This window comes from Gopherus flavomarginatus, chromosome 9, assembly GCF_025201925.1.
Source record: "Gopherus flavomarginatus isolate rGopFla2 chromosome 9, rGopFla2.mat.asm, whole genome shotgun sequence".
Classification (NCBI taxonomy): domain Eukaryota; kingdom Metazoa; phylum Chordata; order Testudines; family Testudinidae; genus Gopherus; species Gopherus flavomarginatus.
In genome coordinates this window covers 20229535-20248077 of record NC_066625.1, presented here as the reverse complement: position 1 = coordinate 20248077, position 18543 = coordinate 20229535, and the positions used below count along the sequence as shown (strand labels likewise).

Here is an 18543-nt window from a genome sequence, read left to right as displayed (position 1 = left end):
GGCTGGTCTTAGTACAGTATGCACTAACATGACACCTTCAACATACTTGGCAACAATTCTCACTTTATTTCAGATCCGCTGCACCTGTTTTTGAGATGCTTCATCATATTCAAAGATTTACTTTAAAATGGTTATCAAAGTGATCTTAAATAAAGAGATGAGTATTTATATAGTGCTATTGATGCCCAGATGACAGTAACCAAACCAGATACTGCCATTTAAACTAACTCTCTCTCTGGAGAATGAACTTATTCAAGTAAGATGGTAAAAAGATCCTTAACAAGAGCCCCCTGCCCACACTCAGAAAAGCAAAAGTTAGCACATCATTTGAAGACGAACTACTTCTTACCAGCTGAGATGCACGCTTTATTCTCTCTACAATCCCATCATGTCCCAGGTACTGCAAGGATAGCCACAGGGGCAGAGCACGGAGTTTCTCTACTGGCTGACTTGATGTCAGGCCTGCAGCTAAGGACTAAAGGCAAGAAAGAATACTGTCACTGAATAACTCAAATGTCAACACAATCTGATTCATTCTAACGCTATGAAAGCGCAAAAATATGTCACAACATTAACAGAAGGATCTTTTGCAACTTATTGTTTATTTAGGCATCTATAAAGGAACAAGGATCATGTCATGGTTGCAGTTTAAAGTCTCTAGTATCTAAATGTTCATTAAAAAAAGCTACCAAAGAAGGATCCTCATGTCTGTAGAGTGTCACTGCAGGTACTGCTGGGAGACCCAACCAGGAACCCAGAGTAAGAGTCATGCTGTCACATTTTGTTGCAGCCTAAAGAGGAAACATTCAAGTTTACTATGGGCCACCCAGATTTTAATTATGTAACAACTTTAAAGTCTAGAGTATTATACTTATGACACACCAGTACATACCAGTACTGAAGAGGAGACATAACCTAAAGCCAAAGTTGCCAAATTCACTCTGGAAAGGAAAACAGTCTTAGCTAAATTAATTATTTACAGCTTTTCTTCAACTACAAGGTAGCATTTTAATCTTCATTTTAAATATTTCATGCAGTTGTATAAAAGGGAAGTCATTTTTGTTCATGTATTTTTATTGCACATAAAGTAAAGATTGCAATTTAATAGTCCAGAATTCAGACAAACTAAAATTTCATTTTAGTCTAGATATCAGTCCAACTTTTTAGAGATATTAATCCGTCCTGTGCTAATCATACTTCATCAGTAGCATTCTGTCAATAATTCACAGCATGTCATAACTGTATGGTACACAACTGTGTACAGTGGTAGCTCAGGGCCAAATAGGTAACAAGCTCTGCTTGGAGGGCTCACAGGCTAAAAGCAGGGGCTCCTCTATTAACACTACTTATTCTGTTACTCCTGTTCTCAATCATGCTGCCTATTGCACCAGTTTCCTTAGCCACCATATGTCCTCTAAATTTCATCTCTTCAAGCACTCCAGCCTCCCTTCGCCTCTTCAATAATCCCTATTAACTGTTACCTTGTGTCTTGTATCATTTAGATTCCAAGCACTTCAAAGCAAGGGCAGGTTGCTCACTGACTCCATGCTCAGTAATTACATATACATGAATAACCTTTTACAACAAAAAGTGACATCTGCAGGGCTCTTATATTTTGTAGAGTGGCAAATTTATGTTGGCATATGAAACATTTAATAATGGCAAAACAGCTGTGGACATTAGAGTATGTTAGCTATGGAATTACAAGTTGCACCATTATCAGAAGTTTCATTAGTGACTATGATTACACAGAAAGAAGTCTCAAGTTCTGTACCCTTCTACATGTAGCCATATGTTATACTGCTCACAAAGTTCTTTCAGTCGCCCAATCTTGTCTGTATGACCTGCTCCTGGTGTACCTGAATTGAAAGGAAACAAAAGTCACTTTAAATATCAAATGTGTAATTCAGCAAACATATAAACGTTGATTGTGCATTCAACTCTAGCTCTACATGAATAAATAACCCCAAATACTGTTTAAAAGGTCACCTGTGGGGGGGGGGGGGAATATTTGGTGTCTTTTTTCTTTTCATTAGAAATTCAGGTCTTATTTTGAACGGACTCATGAAGTGCAGAGAGCACTAGTGAAGTTATGACATTGGATACCATAGAAGTTCAACTTGATTGACTGAGAATGTGATTTTTATTCATAGTATTTAAAGCTCTGTGTTTTCTTATCTATTTAATTAAAAGTACTTGGGAGACTAGATGTCATAAGCATTCAGAAACTCAGCCATTTCTATTTAAAAAAAGTTCAATACACCTAATTCATCAAAGAATGACCTCTGCCAAAATAAAGAAAACCCTTATTATTTTTAAAGGGAAAAAGCAAGCACAGCACTTTCTTCCCACCTCCACTTACCAAAAAAACAAAACTTTCATCACTAAAGAATTGAAACGTTTGCTCAATTATTCATTCAGAGAAAGTTAATTTTTTATGTTAATAGCATGTACAACACCATAGAGAGGTTTTTGGTCAGCTTTAGAATCCCATTTTTCAAAAGCTAAGCTGTGCTCACTAAAGAACAAACTGTGGAGCCTTAAGTCATGCAAGACGCCCGCTGACATAAATAGAACTACTTTTATGAGTAAGTTCTCATGAGTGTTAATAATGTTGTACAATCTGGTCCTAAGTCACTCCTTTAAATAACCTCTTGGACAGCTAAATATTATGCAGTCACTATGATATGCTGTATCAAGGAACAGATCTACAACACAAGTCATCAATATTATCTACAATTCCAAGTTCTAAAAAATAAATACTTATTTTTTCTAGGATACTGTTTTACTACTATCTGCTCAGGATACTTACCAGCATTCGCCACTAGTAATAGTGGCAGCTTTCCAGAGTTAATATCATCTTTAATTAGTCTGTCCAATAAAGCAACATCCTGTCACCAATAAGAAAATATATAAACACTGCATTAGACAGACAGTACATAATATGTTCCTATTGAACTGCAAAATTGGGGTTCTAAAAGTAGCACAGGATAGTATCCTGACATTTTAAAAGCTAATCCACTGATAAAATTCTTAATACCTTCTTGTCTGAGTTTTCAATTTCCCCATTTCCACATAGCCCCAAAGACAAAAAAGGTCAAAAACACCATAAACACACAGATAAAGTAGGTGCTTTTAAAATTCAGAGTTTTGAATTTACATTGGACATAATTCTACTGAAGAAACCTATTTAATGTATAGTCTTCCTCTTAAGAAGCATGGACTCAACAGTACTTCCCAATGCTCTACAAGCTCAGAATGTCTTTCTATTGCCTTCAATGGGCGTTATATTGGGTCCTGGTCTACTTAGGGTTCATCTTTCAACTCTAAAAATCAGGCTTTTGTAACACAAACTTCCATGGACTATTAAAACACAGGGAAAAGTTTAATCATTCATCATAATGTCAGACACAGCAACAAAAAAGTTTAGTGTTCAAGCCTAAAATTTTCCTTTAAAAATTTACCTTCAGGGTCTACATATTTCCAGAGACTCAAACTAGAAAGCCCTTAATGACTGCACCAAAATACACACTGCAGATAATAAGTACAGAGTTCAGGATACAAGTGCTACATGTATTTCTGATTTGATTACTTTTAAGAGATTAAGGCCAATTAACAGCCAATGTTCTGTTACATCTACATCGAGAAAGCTCAGAGGATGAAAAAGTCAAATATTCACCACTTTTTCCTAACAACATTCTCAAATCATTCCTTAATAAGTGTTCTGCAAAACAAAAAGAAAAGGTCAGTTTAAAAAGACAATTCCCTAAACTTACCATCTGATGTTGGGATCCAAACATGGTGTTACAAGGCACACGGCACATGCATGAAAGGGGCAACCCAAGCTGCAATGAGAAAGATGGCATTTGAACAACTCACACATGATTTATGTTACTTATTTAAACTGTTCACAGAACTACAAGGAGGAATCAAAAAAAGACATTGAAAGATGCAAACACATAGTGACAGAGGCTCTGCTACCAGTGATTTTCCTTGCATTTAAAAAATGAGTTTTCTGCTAGAACTTATGATTAGACTAAGAGTGGAGAAAAGGAAAAAAGAGTGAGATCGCAGTAAAGTAACAAAAGTTGTAAAATAACAGTTTAGCTTTTAACATGAGTAAGGGGAAGTAGACAATAAGTCAAACCTGGACATTTTTCAGAGTTTGTATCTTGTCTGCAAGACTGCACTACAAGTGGGCACAGATAAAACACTAATCTTCACAAAGGAAATGAGGCTGCTCACAGTGGACTCAATCCTGCCCAGTCCAGAGCACTTTGGCCTTAATCCAGCAAACATTTAAGCATATAAATAGGCCTATTGAAAGTGTATATTATATATATATTCATTTATGCAAATTGTTGCATAGTAGAGAGAGTTAAGACAAGAAATTTTCATACAATTTATGCAATATATTGCATATATTTTTACAACATGCTGTTGTATATAATGTTGGCCTTTTTTCAAAGATTAAATTTAAAAATCACAATTTCTCTTATTCAGGACCTATCTACAAGCTCACAATTCCAAGTAAAATTCAGTGAGATTAATTTTTTCGAAGAACTTGGATGCAGAAAAATATTCTTAGGAAAAAGTAAAGTTCAACAGTAAATTGAGACATCTTTCAGTAATTCTTTAGTGATAATACCATTTCAAACAAGAAGCTTGTCATGAAAAAGAAAATTATTTTTATACTGAAATGTCTACATGAAACCAGGAACAATCATCCTTAAAAAAAGATACCAGATGCAATTGTTTCATATGAAAAGTTCAGAAAATTCCTGTCTACAACTCTCACATCATCACTGCTGGAATATACAAATTGTGTGCAATCAGAAAATATTATCTTGCTGTCCAGATGAATATTGTAAACTAGAACCCTATAGCTCCATTCTGGGCTATTTTAATTTATTCCCAATATGTTTATGTTCTTTTTTATGTTTTGGAATTGCTTTGGAATCTTATAATTGATAGAACAGTCTTACAAACTGTAAGGTTATGTTTTATATTATTGTTTTTGCAGATTTTTTGGTTGGCTTCAGGGCATGGTTTCTCCTCCTTCTTTGGCTGGCTTCAGGACAACCTTATTTGTGATTTTCATTGTTTATTTATCAGTTGTTACTAATTTTGGTTAAAAGATAAAATGTAGAAGTATCAAGGAAATTGCGCTTAAAAAACTAAAATAACTAAAAAAAAATTTGGACCATTAGGACAGTACAAGAAAACTTAAGTTCAGTGTGCGCATACACACACAAACTTTTTAAAAAAAATTCTAGAAACGCTATATCTTTGACAAGCCGGGAAGCAAGAGAGGTAGAAGGGTATTTCTGTTATTTAACAACTCAGAAGAAGCTCAGATACCAGGATGATGTGTGAATGCACAAATAGCACTGTTGCAGACACAGCATGTTCAGCGGCCTGAGAGTCAGAGAACCTCACTTTGCTCAAAAAGATCCTCTCTGGTTGACAGAGTATCACTGGCAAACTGAGTAAAGCCCCAATGAGAGGTCAGCAGTGGATGCTCCAGAATGGAGATAAATGAAGGACCTTCTAGTTACAACAGGGATGGAAAAGCAATCCTCCGCCCACCCATTACTCACCCGCAACAACCCACACAAAAAATGCGCTGCTTCTGCAACATACCAGTTTCTACCTGTGAACCTCTAGATCCATTCTCAAAATCTAGCTAGGATGCCACTAGGCATGATGATACCTGTAAGTTTCTATATGCAGCAAAGACTCAAAACTTTACACTAAAACTACTTACTTGACTGCAGAGAGTTTGGCCCAAGCCTGTTCTGGCTGCAGAACTAATGTATATAACGGGCTGCTTATTATATAATACATTGAATCCTTCTACTGTGTAGTCTTCATAGCAAGAGTGAATGACAAGCCTACAGACTTTTAAGAGACCTTCACGATCATCTTCATGGTAATAAGCTGACCCATTTTCGTACCTGTAAGACAAACCAACAGAAACAGTCCCAGTTTAGTTAGTGTGCGTAAATACTGAGCAGTTATAAAAGTGCTTTCTGTCTCAGGCTATGTCTACAGTACCACAGTAAGTCGACCTATGCTACACAACTCCAGCTATGTGAATAATGTAGCTGGAGTTGACCTACCTTAGGTTGAGTTACCGCAGGGTCTACATCGTGGGGGGTCGAAGGGAGACAATCTCCTGTCGACTTACCTTATTCTTCTTGTCGGGAGTAGAGTACAGGGATTGACTGGAGAGTGATCTACAATTGATTTGGCGGGTGTTTACTAGACCCACTAAATTGACAGCCGTTGATCCCTGCTGTAGTGTAGACCTTCTGCTTTGTGTCTGCTATATTACATTTATTGGTTTAAATAGCATCTGAAACAAAAGTATCTAAGTGCTGTTATATGTTAGTATGTTCTGGCTCTTCATTAAATTAGAAGCTCTATCCAACCCCAGAACATTACAAATAAAAACAAAGCCAAGATAGAAATCAGATGAAGGGTAAATCGTTAATTCTAGTTTTATAAGGTTTTAATCTGATCTCCCTCATCCAGTCCAGAGACACGTTATTATATCATAGGAGTTTGTGACTCCAGGAGACAAAGATTATGAAGAAATATTCAGTGGATCATGGTTCTGACACAAATAGTGGAAGTGACCTTTGGAAGGCTAAAGAGAGGGTAAAGGAAAAAAGAAAAAAAAACTATTTACTAAGATAAGGGAGAGCACAGTAAACTATGTTGGCACAGATAGAGATTAGTAACTATGAAAGCTTACTTTACATTCTATTTCTATTTGCAGTTAGAACAAAGTAGATGAGGGGCAGGGGCGGCTCTATGTTCTTCGCCGCCCCAAGCACGGCAGTCAGGCAGCCTTCGGTGGCGTTTCTGCGGGAGGTCCGCCGGTCCCATGGATTTGGCGGCATGTCTGCAGGTGATCTGCTGGTCTCGTGCCTTCGTCATACCCGCCACTGAAACCGCGGGACCAGCAGACCTCCCGCAGACACGACGCTAAAGGCTGCCTGACTGCTACCCTCACAGTGACCAGTAGCTCACCCCCCGCGGCTTGCTGCCCCTGATGAGGGGACTTGGGCAAGAAAATCACTCTTTAAAATCCTCAAAGTTGGCAAAGATATTTTCTCAGATTTATATGCACTGAGTGAAGCCATCAAATCATAAAATGTAGATGGAAACATTTGAGGAACAGGAAAGATTTCACACTTTTAAAAAATTCCATTATAAAAATACCTCAGCAAGTGAGTATGGCTCACATCTGTAAGAATCACAGGAGTCAGTGAGGAGGATGCAGTTTCAAAGCACAATATTGTAAAATCAGAGTGAAATAGATTTTTTTTTTTAAATAGAGTTAAACATGGACAGGATCTTGCAAACTTTAGTATGAAGCCACTAGCAAACAAATCCATAATACCCAACGTTACTCATGTCCTATTTTAACACTCCTTGAAATACAAACAAACAGACTGCCATTTAGTGCAGTTTATTTAGTACACTGCCATGTCTACTGCCTAGGAAGTTGGACTACAAATCTGTACTAGCAGTTAATTTGTTTTTATCTCTCTGAACGAAGGATTTCAGCTTCAGCAGTGATATGCACACTAATGTTTAAAAGCTAAGGAGAGACAATAGTGGAATTAGGTATCTAATAAAGGTATGACAGTTCCAGTGTAAAGAAATACAGCCACCTAACTAAAATGAAGGGACAACAAGAGGAAGAGTAGTACAGGTCAGGATTTATTAAGTGACAAGGAAGTTGGAGTTTTGCTATATCATTTACGTCCAATATGTATATCAATAATCCTGAATAACTTAAGAGTCACTCAGTCCATCCCTCAGCTTAAATTTTTTAAATTCTGTAGCATCCAGCCTCATCATAAATTACCCAAATGACTCCTAATGAGTGACATTCCATCATGCTTTATGGTAGCCATGAAACATTTTTGGAGCTGAACTATAAAGGTAAGCTAAATGTACTTTTAGAAACATATTAAAAATTATTCATAGACTCTTTGGGATATATCATATAAATGAAGTTGTAAAACCAAATATACCACTCATTTTACCCTACACACTTGTTCCAAGGTCCAGAAGGTATTCACGCTTGATGTAAAATCACAGCTAACGTGCATATTAGGTGTCAGAATGAGACCAACTGCTCCTCTAAGACTGGGTATTAGGACCATCACTACATAAACTGTCAAATAGATGGATTTCTGCTTAACCCATCTGCATCTCCTCTTTGAGTCATGAAACCTAGCCTCATATACATGTAAGATTTCAAAAACTTTTAAAGTCACACAAGAGTTTACTAAATAGCTAAATACAGACATTCATTCATCTTATATTCTATCAACTAGAGAATGCTGATTATATTGGCTCTACAGAAGGTCCATTTGTCACTGTACGCAGCTAAAACAAGCCTTCATTTATCAACTATAGGTGGGGATAATTTGTAACTTTAACAGCTCTCTGGCTGGGTCAGTTTTAGTTATTTCCTTTATCTCTTCATCGGTTAATTCAATAAAAAGCCCGTGCCTCATTCCTTCCTACTATAGGAAGGCTCAAATGGATTTGATATTGAGACATCTAATGGACAATATATCCTTTTCACATAAGACTAAGATTCCCACCAGGAGCCCCCCAAACTTAAAGAAACGTTGTGATATTAAAGTGAAACAGTTCCTGACTACATTTGTTTTAAGTTAAAGCTCCCTTCAGATTCTTGGTGTATGTTCATATAAAAGCCCTGAGTATCATTAATTTCCCCTCCCCTTTCTGCCTTGGCTTTTATAGTACTGAATACTTTAAAACTCAGTTTGCAGACACTCATGGCTAATCACACCTCTGTGTAAATCCGCTTTGTTGTACCATTTGTCTTTGTCAGCATTCTACACTATAATCTTATCAGGACAGAGACCAGTTATCAGTTTTCAGTGACCATCCACTGCATACAGCATATAATAGCCATATACTATAATAGCCAGTGCTTTCATGACAGGGGACTGGCATAAGCCACTCTTTGGAGCCAATCAACATACTTTTCCGTAAAGGGTCCTACTGAACACCATGTGCTATCCCCATTACCCTTCCTGCTGTCTGCAAATTAACATCCTGTATTTTACATCATGTCCAAACCACGTTAGTCCAGGGTTAGTCATTCAACCCAGGTTTCAAGAACTGTGGGGACAGGGAATACCTCTAGATTACCATTAAATGAGATATCAGTGAAACTTTGTCCCACCCAAAAGTTATTTCTTTACCAAATGGGAAATATTTCCCATATTAGCAGCAGCCAGATTTCATTTTAATCTGCAAGTCAGCCAGCTCTGGCACCAGAAATGCATTGTTTTCACGTACATTAAAGCATATCTCAAGACTAAGGCACTTTGAGTAAGAATCTTACATGAAATTAAGCCGTACAAGGAAATAACCTAGCTGTTTGACTAAGTTTCTTTTCACCTGAAGTATTCCTTATACTTTTCTTTCCCCTCCAGCGCTGGATCTAAATTACAAGTTCAGGTAGACTTTCAGGAAATATACTTGCTACACTGAAAATTCCTCAGCTGTTCTATACATAAAAACTAAACGAAGTCTAAGGCAGAACCAATGAAAGGTTTGCTGGAAGACCTCTTTTAAAAGCGCTACAAGGCTCAACAGCATATATATGCTTATATAAATGGATAATCAACCATCTGTCTACCCACTATTGTACTTTGGCCCCTAACTCCATTGTAAATTCCTTATAAAAAACATACTTTTATGACTGGTATATTATTGACAAGTTCTTGGCTTTCAAGAACAGCATCCTGTAAACAAGTGTGCTGTATTTAAGATCTTTCACTGTACCATTAATTTAAGGCATAAGGCTATCAAGATAACAAATCGTACTTCAGACTTTTTTTTTTTTTTTTAAAAAAACAATTTTTACTATGTAACTTGCATCATAAATAAGCAATTCATGACTTACCTGAAAAGTCTGCAAAGCCACAGAGTGGTGTCCGAAAGGATTCTAGTTGTAAGATTTCTCAGCCTTTCCCTGTTCAGCACTGAAATATAAGCCGCCAGACTATGTCCCAGTAAAGCCATGTGACCCTGTTCTCCAACATTCTGAAGTCTGCAAACCAGAAACATCGTATGAGAATAACTGTCAGCTTGATACATGTCATGCATATTTATAATGGGTTTAGGTTTTCTCCTTTTACTGGATATGCCCAGAATGTCATAGAACTGGTTAAGATGCAATATTTTCTTCAAATATATACCAGAATGACGTATAAAATAGCCATGTCTACACTAGGAGAAAAGGTGAATTTTAACACATTAATTAACATGTGTAGACACGGCAGTTGTAGTTTAGACACCTTTTAGCTACCTGAGATAAACCCTAAAAGGGAGCATAGAGTTTCTCTCAACCTACTAACATTAAAACTGCAACTGCCCTTTCACAATAAGATTTTAGTGTGCATTAAACATATGCCTAGGCCTGGTATACACAAAAAAAGAAAGTAGACGCTATGAAACTTGGAAGTTTAAACTATATCTTTTCTCATAACTATTATTAACATAACATTTTAAATCTTTAAACTGTTTTGCAAATATTGATCTTCCACACTCCTATGCAGGTAGAGAGTCTAGTAGTATCACCATTTTATGGAGAAATGGAAGGAGAGAGGTTAAATGTATTGCCCACGGCTACATATAAGTCAGTGCCAGAGCAAGGATTAGAATTCAGTGACTCCCATTCCCAGGCTCAGAGTACCCCACTTTAAACAAAACAAAAAAATCCATATGCAGAGCTACTATGCAACTTTTAATTTACAACTATACTATATCTGATGCAACTAAAAATTCTGAAGGTAAGTCAAAAAATTAGGCTTCCACAGAATGCAGGCAGCATAAGCAATGCTCATAAAGTCCAGGACAATTCAAAGAAATTGAGTTGTCAGCCAGGAATAATTCCCTACTATACACAACTGCTTTTAATAATTCACTGCAGTAAAGAGTGTGGCTATTTTGAGGAAAACATTACCACCAAGTCATGGATAGTTACATAATTTCAACACAATTTCAATTTGCTATCAAGACTATTAAAAAAATTCCTATTAGGTATGTTCCACATTTTACTTTTTCTCCTGGTTCAGTGTATAATGTAACAAAGGTTTAGTCAAAACAGCTTACACTGTTGCAAATTTAAAATTAATTAAAAAAAATGTAAGTGTACAATTTGTGGCTTCAAAAATTATCACAGCAAATAAAGTTATAATCTTCCAGATAGAACAATGCAATTTAGCATTACCGGTAAGACTGTGATGACTCATCTTCCTCCTCTCCATGCATGAGGTTCTGTACTAATTGGAGAATGCTCACCATATCTTGCCCACTAGGAAAAGAAAAATGGTAAGTAGATGAGCAACTCTAGTACCTCAGGATACAGATCCTAAAGGCCACTTACAACTGTTTTGCAACAAGACACAAGGGTTTTGCTCTGTAGAATGTTGGGATGGTGGGGAAAAGTTGTCAGTGGAGGACACAACAGGATCATAGTGGGAAGGCTGCTGTATCAATGAGTCCAGATCCTCTTGACTTATACATGGGGCATTTCAACAGGCCTAAGGAACTGGCCCACATAGAGGCTCCCTTGAAATCTGAGGATTTGGACTGACAAGCTTGACTAAGAAATCGTTCAGCCCTGGAGTGCTGGATTGCAGGTGAAGACATTGTCAGTGGATGTCCAAACTCAGAGGATCCAATCACAAGCTCACAAAGTTGAGCACATCTCTCAGTAATATGATTATCTCTAAAATACACTGATTACTTATAAACATCTGTTTTAGTGAATAGAAAGTGTTTCTTGAAACCATTTCTGGAACTATGCTGCCTTACAACTGCTAGAAGTGCAAAAATAAAAGCCACCACACACCAACCCAACTTGAAATAGTATCAAATTAAAACCTATATTAATAAAATGAAAAATAATGGAAGTATGAAAGAGGTAACAGTTACACTAATAAAAAGCATTCCCAACTTCTTACAAGTCTGTTCAACTTCATCGATTCATACCAGTTTCATTAACTTCCATGAAAGACAAGTTGTTGTTTTTTTTAAATAAAAACAAGTTGTGTGTTCACAATATTCTTCGCTGTTAAACCCATGTTAAATTAGAATGGAAACTGAACTGCAGTCTTAGTCTGGGCTCATGAATGATTTCGCAGAAGAAAGACTATGACAATGCAAGCCTGAATCTTATTTTTCAGATGCAATAGTCAATTTAATGCACAAATCATAGCATGTAAACTTTCAGGTTGTTATGCTGAGTGATGTATAGTTTTCTGTGAAGGCCAACCATATTCCTAAACATGGTGCTTTGTGCCTCACATAGTGTGGAATATCATTCTCAAGTATGAATTTCCTGTCTGAATGTGCATCTCAAACTCATTGAACGCAATATTTCAGATCTATAAGTAAATCTACATAAAAATTATGCTATATAATAAAGACAAAGAACTCCATTAAATTATCTTCTCTAACGCTTTATCAGAATTCAAGAAGAGCTCTGTGTAGCTTGAAAGCTTGTCTCTTTCACCAACAGAAATCGGTTCAATGCAAGACATTATTACCTCACCTACCTTCTCTCTAATATCCTGGGATCAACACAACTACAACATTGCAAACTACTAATGCTTCATTAGCTACCAGTGAGACAAAATCCTACTCACAAAGGGTAAGTAATTTTTTTGATCCATAAATAAAATATATCAATCGTGGGCATAGTCAGGAGACCAGATTTTGTGGCTGGACAAGTAAATTTTCATGATAGTATATAAGTTCCTTGCAAAATTATAGCAAACATTTTACTTAAGAGTTTGTCAGGGCAGTTCTAGGTATTTTGCCACTCCAAGCATGGCAGGCAGGCTGCCTTCTGTGGCTTGCCTGCGGGAGGTCCCCAGTCCCGTGAATTCGGCGGCACGCCCGCGAGAGGTCCGCCAAAGCTGCAGGACCAGTGGACCCTCTGCAGGGATGCCGCTGAAGGCAACCTGCCTGCCACCCTCGCGGTGACCGGCAGAGCGCCCCCCGTTGCTTGCCACCCTAGGCACGCGCTTGGCGTGCTGGTGCTGGAGCCACCCCTGGAGTTTGTACACTGAATATGAAGAATATATTGTCACCTACCTCCCCTGGAGTGGTCCAGGAATATCGTTCCTTACATACTTCTTTTCATTTTCTTCCTCAATTTTTCTAATTTAAACACACAAGAAAAAGAGTTACTTACATTTTAACTTTTTATTGCATAGCAACAAATTCCTAGTGCAGTTTGACGCTCAAAAATACATTGGCATGTTCACAAGAGACAAAAAATCACTGAATACAGTTTGAATAGATCAACAAGCCTAACATAAGATTTAATTAAGGATGGCCTTAAAAAAAAAAGAGTTGTTGATTTGACTTTCCTTTGATTAAGAAGAAAAAAATTAAAAAGACTATGCTTTATAAGGCTGGTAAAAACCTTTATCAGCAGATCACATGCTAAGAGCAAGTCAAAGCCTTTAGAAAATTTGTCCTGGTTGGATTTAGACTGAATGCTACAAAATATGTATTGGATTGGCCCTGCAAATATTCATTAATAACAAACACCCTCAGTCAAGAAACATTCTTGATTTGAATATGGCAGAAATTAAGTACAAATATCCGATAATGATCGGTCCTAGAATTAGTAGAAAAAAAAAAACATTCCACTTGCTTGAAGACATTGGCATCAGTATCTACATGTGTAACATATCTGCTGTTCTTCCAGCCATTATTCTTTGTAGATACCTTTGATTATCTTCTAGCATCTTCATGGCCTCATTAAGATTCTTTCCCATTTCTGCTAAGGTAGGGTCAACCATCTATTATTGGGGGAGAGAAAAAAAAAAGAAAGGTAATCCCAAATGCCACTAAGTACTCCCACAGTTGCTTTTACCACTCAGAATAAGCTCAAGTTTAAAGTTACATACTGGTAACAAATATCAAGTACTGAATCTTCAGCTCAAAGTATACTAAATTAATAAATATTTGTGTATTGAAGTAAAAAATTATACTGGATAGCAACATGGATTTTATTATAGATAGATCCAGAGCAAACCTCTAGATTCAAACCTCTCTTCAACAAGCAAACCAAAACTCATTCCAAACACTTAAATTTGCAGGTTGTGTCTTTTGGGGTGGGAAGTAAGGAGTAGAGCAAGAAGAGGCAGCAGAGGGAGGAGGCTAGTTTGAAATCCAGATTGAAAAAACTTCAGGAAAGTTCATGGTGGTCAAATCAGGCCCACTATATATAGCTTGGATCTGCAAATTCATCTCTGTGGTATCCTTCAGTCTCAACTGTAGCTATTATTGACAGTCATTCTGTAGCCCCACGAACCTCTCACTTACAACTTCTATGAACCTGTGTATGTAAAGAAAAAATATAAGCCTTTGCAAGATCATATAATTTACAAAAAAGTGTCTATATGTAGAATTTATACAATATCCTGTTGAAAAATCCTGATAAGGGATATGCATCATAAAATTTCTGCAAAATCTGGGATAGAAACTAGAGTGACAAATTCAGCTTAGTTTCAGATACACAGGCTCTCACCCTCACCAAAAACTAATGATACAACAGCGAGGGGTTCAGAGCAACATGAAGGAGGAATAGGGGAATCAGAGACAACACTGGATATACGAACGTCATCCCTAGCAAAAGGAAACTTTCATCCTCCGAAGACCCAAAATACTAAAAGTTTTGGTAAGAGACTGAAAACCTGACTGTAGTGTTCCACTTCAACTTCAGGAAAAAAAAATTACACATACACTGCAATGTCATCTTATTCCTATATTTAGTTTGAGAGTTAAACTGAGAGGTCCTTAAACATGCTTAAGCTATCAATTATAGGGGCAGTCAAAAACAAGAGGCTAAACTTTTACATTAATTTTAACAACTGTAAAGAGAAAGGAAGTTTCAATTTAAGGCTGTCACTCTGTCCTTAAGTTCACACTACGGCTCAAGAGCCTTACAACACAAATCTGAAAGATTATAGTATGTGCCTCTATACTACCCTAATTTTCAAAACAGACTAACAATCTTAACTCTATTTCCTTGCATTTTTTAACATGATATTCTCTTAACCTGATTTTCAATGCTGATTTATGTAGGAGATTTTCCCTCTAGTTGACAAAGGCTAAGAACTTGTTACATCTTCATCTGGTCCAACCAAGACTAGTAGTATCGCCAGAGTGGTCTCATCCTCCTACAGTTGTAATTATACTCTTCCTCTTACCAGGATAGGCAAATAGTCTCTAAATAGCCTGAACTTGTTGCATGAATTAGCCTACAATGGATGTTTGTGGAAGGGCATGTCACAGAGTGTAAAGGCCCTTTAAGGATACATGTACCCTGCAACTGTGAGAACTTCCCAGCCAAAGCAAACAGATTTGCACTAGCATGCTGAAAATAGCTGTGTGGACCTTAAAGCACCAGCAGAGTCTTGGGATAGCCAAACAAGCTCCACCAGTGCTGCAAAGTCCACACAGCTATTTTTAAGTGCACAAGCATGAGCCCAACTACCATAAATCAGTTTATCTGGGCTGGGAGGCTCTCTCCCAGCTGCAAAGTAAACATAGCCCAAGTTTCTTAGGATTATAGTCCCTACCTGTGACTAGCCAACTGCCTACAGCCTGATGAGATAAAAGGCCAACACACATAGCTTAATTATGAATGGGATTGGAGAAGCTCTTGCAGGAGACTCTGGGTCAGAAAAAGGTGCTGAAAAGGGGCTTCCCACACCAGCTAGCAGCAGCAGAAGCCCTCTTAGGCAGAGGCCGATGACTAGCCAGGTGGCAGGACCTGTTCTGACTGATGCCAAGCTGTGTTTCTTTTTGAACCATATATGCATCCCTGGGAAAATGAAAGGAAACACTGATACTGGTGAAAACTTCACTGAAGCAGCCAGCCAGCCAAACTACCTGAGCTGGGAAATTGAGGCAGAGACAGGTTTTGATGCTGAGCTTGGGGAGATCCTGTTACAGGGGCTCTCTCTTTTCCTCTGCAGACCAAACTTATCAACCCCCATCCCCACCTTCCCAAAAATAGGCAAAAGCTGTATCATCTAAAAACTGAGATTTAGTCCACCTTCACAGAATTGGTCTTGAGCTCAAAGCTTCCACCACAGGAGTAGTTTAGCCTTCAACATTTTTGTGCACCATTTTTATCTAACGATATTAAAAAAAAAAAAAAAAACCAACCAACAACAAACACCTTGTACTAATAGTACTGTAGGGATATACTGACTCTTACTCTTTTGCTACAGTAGCTGAGAAACAGTACTCCCACTGGCTTGTACGTGCTTGCCATCATCACTAATACTGGCACACTTGGGTGGGCGAAGGAGAACAGAATGCAGGCATGTTTATTACTGCAAAAGATGGATGGAATATTAATTTGTATGTATTGTATGCCATTTCCTTCTCAAGGACTAACTCAGAAAAAATTCAGTTTACAGTGATCTCATTTTAAAGACTACTTTTATGACAATATTTAGAGATGTATTTAACCCATGTATGTGGAGGCAAGGAGTGATAATGGTGGAATGGGTAGAAGACTCCACACCTATAAAAATGAAATGAAAGCTCCAAAAATTTTATCATGGAAATAGCAACTGACACATAATTATAGATTGACATTCAAAACATCAGACTGTTGATTTGTAGTCAAGTTTTTAAGATAACATTAATGGATGGGCATAAGAGTCGCTATAGAGAAACAAAAATTGAATCCAGTTATGCTATTTATATTTACTAGGAAAACGTCCATGCAGCTCCACTGATGTTTTCATAGCATTCCTTGCACCAAATCCAAAAACTTTTGCAGCGATCTCGCACACTTAAATAAAATAACTTCCAAATCCATAAGTGAATATTTATGCAGAGTAACTGACTGAAGAATATTATTGATTATAGAAGCGTATATATTGGAGTCATGAAAGCCTGAGTAGTATTCAGAAAACATTAAAAACACCACACTGAAAGGAAATAATTTGTGTTAAACAACCTTAGAAATCTTTTTCTGGCATTGCATGCAAAATACCTGAACAGATCTGTCCTGAATGGTGACATTCGTCGAATGATCTGTAACAGCCATTGTGATACTGAACTATAAACAAACAAAACAGCTCACAAATTCTCTGCTGCAATTATGTGTTAAGTAAAAACTTAGCAATGTTTACCTTTCCACCTACACACAAACACATTGTCTTTTTTTCAACTATAGCTATCATATATGCAAGCCTTTTGCCAGTACAACTAGTAGATTATGTAGCCTGTGAAGTCTTATGTTTGCTCCAGCCACTTTTCTGTCATCATGAAATAAAGTTATTCTAAGTTACATGAGATGTCATAAAAGCCAAAAAGCCTTTGATTTTTTAAGTGGACTTCATTGTGAACTAAAATCCCCTATTGCTTATTTTGATTGCTAACTGGATAAGAAATATTTATTTTCTGAACTTTTCAAAGTATATTTAAGGTACGTGATTTTAACAATACAAAACTTAAATTAAAAATTAAAGAAAGTTAGTCAATTATGATTCAGAAAAATCAAGCATAATTCCCTACCAATGACACTGAAACCACATCCAGTGATGACATTCCTTATCCCCATTCTCCAACATGGGCGAGCATGTCCTCTAACAGAGAATGGGACTGGAAGTAAGCCCAACATGGGCTCTTTTCTTTAGTTCGACACAGATTGACTGCAGGCTTCATCCAAAGCCCACTAAAGTCAGAGTTTCTTTCCACTAATTTCATGTGACCTTGTGCAAGGCATTTCTGTTCCTCACCTTCCCCATACATAAAATGGGAATAATAATATTTATCTCACAGGGATCTTAATTACTGTTTGTAAAGTGCTTCAGGGTCCTCTGATGGAAGAGAAAGTCATCCTGTATAGTAAGGATGGGCTCCACCTAAATCAAAACAGAACCAGACTGCTGGCATGTAAAATTAAAAAGGTTGTAGAAGATCTTTTAAACTAAGGGCTGGCAGAAGTGTTGACAGGTGTGGAGGAGCACACGGTTAGAGTGCTGCCATCCCTCAGGGATCAATTTATTGAAGGGGGAACTCGATATCCTTGTGAAGGGGATAGGAAAGAAGTTGATAAAGTACAGGTATGAGCTAGTAATCAATAGGCAAATGTAAAAGTCCCATACAACTATAATATGAACGCAGATTGACAAAATGTACAAGTGCTCAGGGCCGGCTTTAGGCTGATTCGCCCGATTCCCCGGAATTGGGCCCCACGCCTTAGGCGCCTTTTAAATTAATTAATTATTTTTTTTATTTTTACTTACCCTGGCAGCAGTTCGGGTCTTCGGCGGCATTTTTGGTGGTGGGGGGTCTGCTCCGGGGGTTTTCGGCAGCATTTCAACGGCGGGGGAGAGGGGTGTCCTTCGGTGCCATAGAAGACCCGGAGCAGTTCTCCCACCGCTGAAGTGCTGCCGAAGCCCTGGACCGCCGCCAGGTATTCAAATCGGG

The 18543-nt window shown here is 37.6% G+C and overlaps 1 protein-coding gene across 1 annotated transcript in view; it reads right to left on the bottom strand.

The window, feature by feature from the left end:
• Positions 1-18543, bottom strand: part of PDXDC1 (pyridoxal dependent decarboxylase domain containing 1) — a 52384-nt gene that overhangs the window by 26455 nt on the left and 7386 nt on the right. The window contains exons 2-12 of the mRNA XM_050967724.1: positions 13810-13883; positions 13168-13233; positions 11297-11380; positions 9968-10114; positions 5768-5957; positions 3777-3845; positions 2813-2891; positions 1775-1859; positions 893-941; positions 690-791; positions 350-475 (exon numbers count right to left, since the gene is read on the bottom strand). Coding sequence (XP_050823681.1) covers positions 350-475; positions 690-791; positions 893-941; positions 1775-1859; positions 2813-2891; positions 3777-3845; positions 5768-5957; positions 9968-10114; positions 11297-11380; positions 13168-13233; positions 13810-13883 — 1071 coding nt within the window. The remainder of the gene's footprint in view (positions 1-349; positions 476-689; positions 792-892; positions 942-1774; positions 1860-2812; positions 2892-3776; positions 3846-5767; positions 5958-9967; positions 10115-11296; positions 11381-13167; positions 13234-13809; positions 13884-18543) is intronic.